Raw genomic sequence first — 8,851 nt, 5'->3', positions numbered from 1 at the left:
TTAGCACTTTGTTGCTCCATATATCAAACTGCTGTCGCACCGAAGACAGTGAATTCCATTACTAGGATTGTATGATCCTGGGCTGCATACAACTGTGGACAAAAAAAAACCAAGGAAAAAATGTGGAATTTAAGTGATATTAATAACAAAATATTTACATTTGAAATGTTTAGAATGCATCTTTACCTATTTGAAAAAAAGATCAGATTTTTTCCCAGCATTCTGCTAGTTGATGATGAAAAAATTGTATGTATTTTATACATCATCTAGTTATTACACCGTATTTTTCCTTCATCACTTTTCACTCCATCTACTTACAGGGGATATGTCCCTCAACTACATTTTAATATGACCTATATCCAATAATGTTTTAAATAAACTGCAATAGCTGCTTGTATAAATAATACAAGACAAAGTTGAAATCTAAGCTCTGACAATTATTAAGCAGTAGTGCAAAAATACTACATCAAACCAGAAATCAGTGTATGTTCTGAATGAAACATTTCTTTCCTGTTGGATCGTGTTACGCCACTTGATGAAGTCTGTACAGTCATCTGCAGAATGACTTCATCACAAAAGACTAACTCAGCATTATGCTCTTGGCAGAAAAAAGCAGAATTTTATCTATTTGGTTATGACTATCCTGAATCATACTTCAATTTTGCAATGGTAGCCTTTCTTTAGGATAGATCTTTAATTAACAGCATTAGTATTCAGTATGCAAAGGTAATTAAGACCTTCCTTCCTTTTGCAGAGTCGGTGCTTACCTGGTTATTGAGTTTTGCCTGGCTTAATAACGACTTCTTAGTCACTACTGCACAAACCTCCAGCAGGATTTTCAGTGTTTGGTTTGGTTTATCTTCGTTCGTTGAGGCTGGCAGGATTCACTTGATTCCCAGTGGCTGTTACTAGCTTGCCTAGTATTTTTTGCCACTGTTACTGACTGAAGAGGGTTTCAGAGGTCTTATGAAATGTAAGAGAGAAGGAGTCCTCTGCAGGTGATGTCAAAACCTTGCCTTTTTTGTACATTAGTATGGGCAGACCACGATGGCTTTATGGGAAAGAGAAAGCTTTACAAATACATGTAACTAAAGGCGTTTTCCAACCTTTCTGTCTGGAAAATCAATCATCTTGTGTACCGGAGGAATAATTCTACTCTTTTTATTGAACATTATAGGCACACTTCTAGTAAATCCTTCAGAATTTTCAGTTTATTTAATTGGAGCAAGGTAGACTTCTCTTACAACGGGATAAAAAGTTTATTTCTTAGAAGCGTCATCTGTTTGCTATCTAGCAGAAAGCATGAAAAAGAGAAAGGAATCTTCTGAAGTAGGGAACTGTAGCTTATTTAGCCAGCTGCTGGAAAGTTTCTTTAACCAGTAAACTTAACTTGTTTCAATCTTTTCACTAATGGAAAACGCCTGTTGGTATACCTTCACTTTGAAAGTATAAACATCTTAGCAGAATACTCTATCTCTAACAGCGTATTTTATATACTTGCCACTTCACACCTCACAAACTGAAATGCACACAATGTCTTAATTTGTTCTTGTATCCTATAAGCTAACTAGTATTTCGCACTCGCTTCTGATTTTTAGGACTATTTCAATATTCTCTTGAATAATGTATTTCCTTTTGAACTTTCAAGTTACTATGTTCAGTAATATAAATAATCACCATACAGTGAGAAAGAACTGAAGGAAACCAAATTAGAACTGACTATTCAGTATCTAGTCTACTAAAAATACTACAGAAATCAAGCTCTGCAGAATAATAATACAGGATAAAAAATATTTCATAAAGCTGGTACAGGGTATGATACCAAATTGTCTCTCCAGAGAAGCCCTAAGAAACATAGGACATTCTGTACTGTATTAATCTCACAGCTGCATCTGATTTAAAAAAAAAAACTAAAACAAAAAAAATAGATTTATAAAGCAGAAAAATGATATTTAGAAGTTTTGATGATGTGAAAGTGAGTCAATTGCGTATGTTAAGTAAAATTTAATGGTGGATCATACCTCATGTCGCTGTTGCCAAAATATTTAATTAACTTATCCTGGAATAATGTGCTTTATTTAACATAAAACAGGGCTTTAAAAGCAGAAAAACGTTAAAATTAAGATAAAATCAAATAAAATCATGTCTAAGATGTTTGTACTCATCAATTCTGTTTATTCAAGGCTGCTTTACAGAGGCAGAAGACTAAATGGAATTGTTAATCAGCAGTAACTCCATGTCTTTAAGTCATTGCCTCTACAAAATCACCCAGTAAAGGGTTCTGCCTGAGGCTTATCTGGTACCTGATGAACAAAATTTTGCTATGTTTTACCACCAGTGTTTTCTGCCAAAAAGATTTCTCTAAAGATAGATACATCACACAGTGACTAATCAGGTTAACATGTTTAATTCAGAAAGAGATTTAGACTAGAAAATGGGAGTAGAAGGTGAGACAATAGCTCAATATTTAATGCCATTTTAATATAAAAGCAGAGGGGGGAAAAAACAAATGAGGATACAGTATGATATAAAAGAACATGAGACTGAAGCATGGGGAAAAAATGAATGCAAGTTCTAATACAGGAGATTTAGATTGGTAGATGATGCAGCAGATGAAAGGGTTATGCTTAGTGCGCAAATTGTGTGATGGCAGTGTGAAATAAATGATGCATTGTTCACAGAGCACTGCACAACACCGTGGAGGAACCAGAACTACTAGAACACTACATGAAACTAGATATTCTAAAAATAATAGAGGAAAGAGAACAGGTGTAACTGAACATCCAACTGTTTTGCTGTATGAGAAGTAAAAATGGAGTAGGTTTGTTTATGAAACCTGCAGAGGATAGGCATAGGTTTTTTTAGTTCTCCATGTTCTTGGGCCTACTCCATAACCTCTTCCATTCTGTCATATCCTCATCAAGACCCGGAGACTAGAAACAGTCGCACTATTCAAAGTTTAATGTACTTAAATTAGAAAGTCTGAGTAATATCTGTCTCCATGTTCCAAAACGGAACTGGCCCTCAGATGATAATCTGAGGTTTGCAATGTATCTGCAGTGGTACCCTATGACTGGTGCTAACCTATGACTGGTAAGAAATGTGTTATAAATTTTTCAGAAAAGGAAAAAAGAATCTATGAAACCACAGAACAGCTGATCAGACTTCTATACTATGTAAAGATTTCATGAATGAACGCTGAAACACATGCAGGTAAGCGGAAAGTATTACAATTTGATGTTGTTTTACAATGAAGATAAACACATAATTAATTTGAAAGCACCTGATATGGCAACACATACAAATGTAATAAACTACAGAAGACTACGATTAGAATAAAATTTAAAAAAGAGTACTGAATGATGCTTAAAAGGGAAATAAGAGTTGGAGAGAAATTGCTAAAGGGATTACTCATGAGCTTGCTCTTAGACAGACTTTACTAAGTATTTCCACTAACAAGATTATCAGAAAAAGTCCCAATGAACTATGCTGACAAAAAAACTGGAAGAAGATGTAAGTAAGGACAAGATTTAAATAGGCAGGAAGAAATAACACAATGAGAAAGGCCTGTATATTTGTTTGATTAAAGAGGACCGTGAGCACGATCAGTCACAATGAAAAGGGGAAGCGTGGTACTGTTACATGACTTGAGAGAGAGGTTCTTGGGACCAAAAGAAAAGCACTAATGATGTAAAAGGCATCGGTAAGAGCTCATCTGAAATACCATGTTAAATTCTACTCACCCCTGTGCAAGAATATTAAACTCAAAATGGGGCATGTGAGATACAGGTTTGCTGAATGCAAACTCTTAGAAAAAGCAGAAAGGAAGTAGTTGACTTGTTCTGATTATAAAATAGGAGACAACAAAAAAATCTATTTAAGCTAAAGGGCATTCTCCCCAGCTGGGCAAATGAGTATGAACTTCCCATTAATTAATTTAGATTGAAAGCTTGATCTTCTAACTACAAAGCAAGAGTAGCTAGAGAGATCAAAACTCCCAAATAGCTCTAAAATGGACCTTAAAACTGTTTTAACTGGATTACAGGACCTTGTTCCTGCAACTACAAGCGAAACTATTGGATAACCCAAGAAGTTGAATGCTGCCATACTTCCATGGAAATGTGTTTATCAAAATGCTTCTATGAGTAAGTGCATGTTTCGGAAAAAGCTCCCCCACTAACAAAGATACAGGGAAAATATTTTATTTTCTATTTAAGTAAGCTAGGGATTTTAGCAATTCACAACTAATTCTCCCATGTTAGCATCATCTCCTGAGAACTACTGCATGAAGTTTGGGGCATTGAAAACAAATGTAGAGAACTTACAGTGGACAGTAATCAGGCTGAACAGAGGTCTATCAAACACGACCAAAAAGACTGAACTTGAGGTGGTTTCGTTCAATGAAGACAATATCAGAAAAAAAAAAAAAGGTCAGAGTCTTCTAGGATATAGAAAAGCTATTTCAAAGATAAAGTTAACAGAATCGTTTCCAGATTTACTGAGACAGAACGAGAAGTAACAGGTATAAACTACTTCAAGGGAAATTACATAAATATCTTAGAAAAAAGCTTTCCAATGGTGAGGTGGTGCAGTACTGAGTTATATTTCCTTGGGAGTCTATGTAGTCTTCTGAGGTTTTAAAGATTATGCAGGATACATCTGTCAGGAATAACTGAAGCTCATATCTTGCCTTGAGGTAGAACAATCAGCAGACGACCCTTTCAGTTTTACTGCCTATGATAGGGTGTTTTGGATTCTGGGGAAGGAAATTACTAATTTTACCAAGAGGTCAACTAAGGAAAAGAGCGTATGTTTGAGCATGCTGACAGAATGACATCCTCAACTATGGGAGGTAGTAATCAGTCAAGTTCCAGGCCTGACTGTTTCAGATTCTTAGGTGCCTCAGATATGAAAGCTTGCCCCTGTATCTGCCAAAGAGGTGTCTGTTAGGACCCAGCTGAACAGGGATCAGCTTCTTGGGTTGACACTGGTGTAGGGCTATGTAGTGTTTCTGTCTAGTGCAGGAGGTAAAGGAGCATGGCAGCCAAGAAAACAGTATTATTTTTTACTACTTATGTTAAACAGCCATCAGAGCTAAGATGAAAGTTGTGTTTTGAAGAAAAAAGGAATACAAATTAGTTTAGAATGGAGTAAGATATTCTGGGGGAAAGCCCAAAACAAAATTGCAGTCTGTACAAAACAAATCGTCCTAAAGAAGACATGCTTTTGTAAACTTGATTTTCATGTACCTTTCCTTGAAATCATGTGCAACAATATTCTGTATTACAATAAATGTAATAAATTTGATATTTATATATATCCCTTCCAGATATTTGTCACTTTTTGCTGGAAGACATGGACCAAAAAATTTAAGTTCCTTCTGATGAAGACAACAAATTGGAAAAAAAACATCACATATGGAAACATTTTGCATGTCCTGCAATTTTAGAGGTGTCTCTATTTTCTTCCCTATTCTTACTATTTCTTTTCAAAGTGTATTCCATTCTGTAAACTGTCATTCAATATGTAATCCAGTGTTTTCTTCCACCATTTCTAGGTCTGTAGGGAACCATCTCTGCCAAAACCTTGACTACAGATTTATTCTCTATGTGTCTTGTCTTCCATTGTTCCCTTGAGACTTAAGGCTCAATATTTGGGAATCATATGAATAACCTTTTCTTGGGCGAAATGCAATCTGGCAAAGCCACTCTTTAAAACACTAATCCATTCCTTAGCATCTAAGGAGGGTAGTATCACTCATTTTAATATGAGAACTGACAAAAATAAAATTACCAGAAATCATTTCCCCCCTTTCCTTATTCTTCCAAATGGATCACAAATATTTAGAAATTTAACTATTTTGCAAAGTTATGCAGAGTGATTATTTTATCTATTATTTTTACTTTACTCAGATCTGGAATGTAGCATTTAAGTTTGTAATTAGATGAAAGCATTGCATTATTATGCCCCCTTTCATAAATTTAAGAACAAAAATAATTGTCGTTTGTCTCACCGTAAAACAACACTTGAACCTGACAAGGTATCTTGTCAGATTACAGATTTCCTATGCTAACTCTAAAAAACCCCACTGCTATCTAGAGGTCTGAACTTAATCTGATTGATTTTAATTTAAATCAGTCCATAGAAATTGTGGGTCTGGCTTAAAATCTAAATCAACAAGGTCTTACGAAAGTTATAGCCAAGTACTAACCTGATCTAGTACTGGTTACCTTGACAGACTTGACAGGATCACAGCCCAAAACAGTATGGCATAATGATTTTATAAAGTTAAATAGCAAAGTACTGAGTTCGATCAGAGCAAAAAACATTGTAACAGTATTTAATACCTTGTACAATAGATGAATTTGTCACTTACCACAACACTCTGGACAGTCTGGATGTGTTAGAGCATTCATTCCATACCCTGGATAGCAGCGATCAACCCATACCATTTGCAGAGTACCTTCAATGTAGTATATTTCAGGCAACGGTTCAGAACTTTTCCTGCTAATTTCCACTTGTTGCTTAAAAAATCTCTCTATAAGGTGTTTTGCCTAAATTGAAACAATATTTTTTCAGAATCTTTGATGGAAAGAGGTCAAAATACAAGAAAAGACGAAAGAATGTGAGTATGAGTTAGGATTAAGATTTAAAGGATGTACCACTAAATCTTTTAATTGTAGCTGAATGGAAACAGGAGGACAATCTGATATTCTTGGATATGTTGGTTTTAATTTAGCTAAACCTTGATCAATTAATGCAATGTCTTTGAAAGTGTTCAGGATTACACAAATAGAACTTTAAAAGCTAATCCATGGCAATTTTGCCTACACTAGACATCTGTAGCTCAACATCAATAGACTTGCAGCTTTCCCATCTACATAGGTACTATTATTTAGGTTCACTTATATTTCAGACATACTTTCCACCTTTATTAGCTATTTCTGTTCAATAAAAAGAAAATGTCAAAGGTGTCCTGAAGCCAAGTTAAATAAGGGGATTATTATTATTATTATATCAATCAAATATCATCACAGAAGACTAATTCCCTTACTCAAAAAGATTGGCACAAATACAATCCTAGACAGGAAAAACATTCCTTTCAATCAGTGCAGAACCAGCAGCACAGAATCACAGAAATGTTAGGATACAAGGGAGCTCTATTCCATCTCAGCTAGTCCATCTCCCTAGCCAAAGGCAATGTTTATTTTTAAAAATATTTTCTCTAGAATTTTGGACCATTTTTTATGAACTGTCTTCCACTGGAATATTAAAGATTTTAAGTCATAGTAGTTAAAAATGTGACTTCTAACTGGCTAAAATATATAAAATATGTAACAAAAAATAGACCCATTAGCCACCTGTAGTGGCTTTAGTGAAAGAGTCTAACAGTAAAAAGTATCAATGCTTCATATCCAGACAGTGCTTCATTTGTATACAGGGATTAATAATATATGTAGAAAGTTAAAAAGAAAAGGCAAAAAAAAATCTTTAATAGGCTTGCAAGGTTCAGTACACACACAAATTGACAAAACCAAATTTATTCATGCTCTCTTAATTTGATCGTCTTGTCTGTATGAAAAAGATGAACTTTGATCATGAGCTTCCCCCACAAATTTAGGATTTTTTTCAGAGTACAGGATGGAAGCTGCTTAATGGGTACAATGTTATTTTAGACTCCCTTACCCCTTCACTGGAATCCAAATGCAGGATTTGCATACCTGCTATTTCTTGGTATTCCTCCTGTACTTTCCTTCCCCTTTCTCTTTTCCCTTTAAGAACCTCTGAATTAACAGTCAACCTAGTAAGCAAGACTCTGGCTTCTGGTTCTCTACCATAAAAGCCAAACACCTTCAAGCAGCTAAAATTCTGCCAGATCAATAATAAAGTCACTTTGAAGTGATGGAAAGGCACTCCCATTGCAAAACAGCATGTTTGATGTTTATAAGATAGCACATTCAGAATTTCCTGATTGTCTTGCCACTGTTCATACTCTTAATATACTGTCTTTAATATAGATTGATAGTGTGATCTGCCTTATCCATAACAGCAATAGAATATTAGCATTTTTAACTGATACAAATGTTATATCCACTAAAACTTTTATATTGATTTATTCATTTACTAAACAAAGTATATTTCATTTTTTACATTATTATACTTTATTGTGAGTAGCTTATTATGTTAGTTGCCTTTTTATTCTTCCATCTACTGTACCTTGTTTAGTCTATGAGACGCATCACAAGCACTTTGCTGACATAGTCTGTTATGTTTTTCTCTGTCTAAGGAAGCAACTGTAACAAAACACAATCTGTTTATAGAACAAAGTCAATGAAATCAACTTTTTTTTTTATTTACTGGTTTCAGATTCTAGTCAGTTCTGATGCAAGTAAGTATTTAGGACTTTTTACCATATTTCAGATGTCTAACTTGCAATGTTTTAAAGAAATCACAGAGCTTGTCCTCTTACAGATATTGCATGTCTATGTCTAATTTTCAGTATACTTAAATATTTTATGGGAACTATCATTTATTTGTAAATTCTAATGGCAAGGAAATGTATAATTCTGGAGTCTTCCCAGATTTATAAATATCTGAATCCCTTCAAAAGAAATAAGCTACTCCCTCTCTAATTGCCTGCCTGCCATTGTGGTTTTAGGAAGACTCAGGTTTTAAAACAGTCATCCAGGAACCCTAACAGTTCAGGCTTCTGACTATTTCTGCAATGGACTCAAGTTTTCTCTCAAAAACAATCAATCAGGGCAATATCTAGTGCTTTTAAAGATTTTCCCTGGTCCCCGCCCTGCACAAACACATCAGTTCCTGAGCCTCACCCATTCAACCCTTTACA

The 8,851-nt window shown here is 34.8% G+C and overlaps 1 protein-coding gene across 1 annotated transcript in view; it reads right to left on the bottom strand.

Annotated features, from left to right (window-relative positions):
- ZPBP (zona pellucida binding protein) overlaps positions 1–8,851 on the bottom strand; it is a 33,517-nt gene continuing 24,666 nt past the window's right edge. Inside the window, exons 6-8 of the mRNA XM_009330485.1 lie at positions 8,218–8,294; positions 6,377–6,554; positions 1–92 (exon numbers count right to left, since the gene is read on the bottom strand). Coding sequence (XP_009328760.1) covers positions 1–92; positions 6,377–6,554; positions 8,218–8,294 — 347 coding nt within the window. The remainder of the gene's footprint in view (positions 93–6,376; positions 6,555–8,217; positions 8,295–8,851) is intronic.

This window comes from Pygoscelis adeliae, unplaced genomic scaffold, assembly GCF_000699105.1.
Source record: "Pygoscelis adeliae isolate BGI_AS28 unplaced genomic scaffold, ASM69910v1 Scaffold78, whole genome shotgun sequence".
In the NCBI taxonomy this organism is placed as follows: domain Eukaryota; kingdom Metazoa; phylum Chordata; class Aves; order Sphenisciformes; family Spheniscidae; genus Pygoscelis; species Pygoscelis adeliae.
Note: the sequence above shows the minus strand (reverse complement) of the source record. Positions and strands in the feature narration are given on the sequence as shown.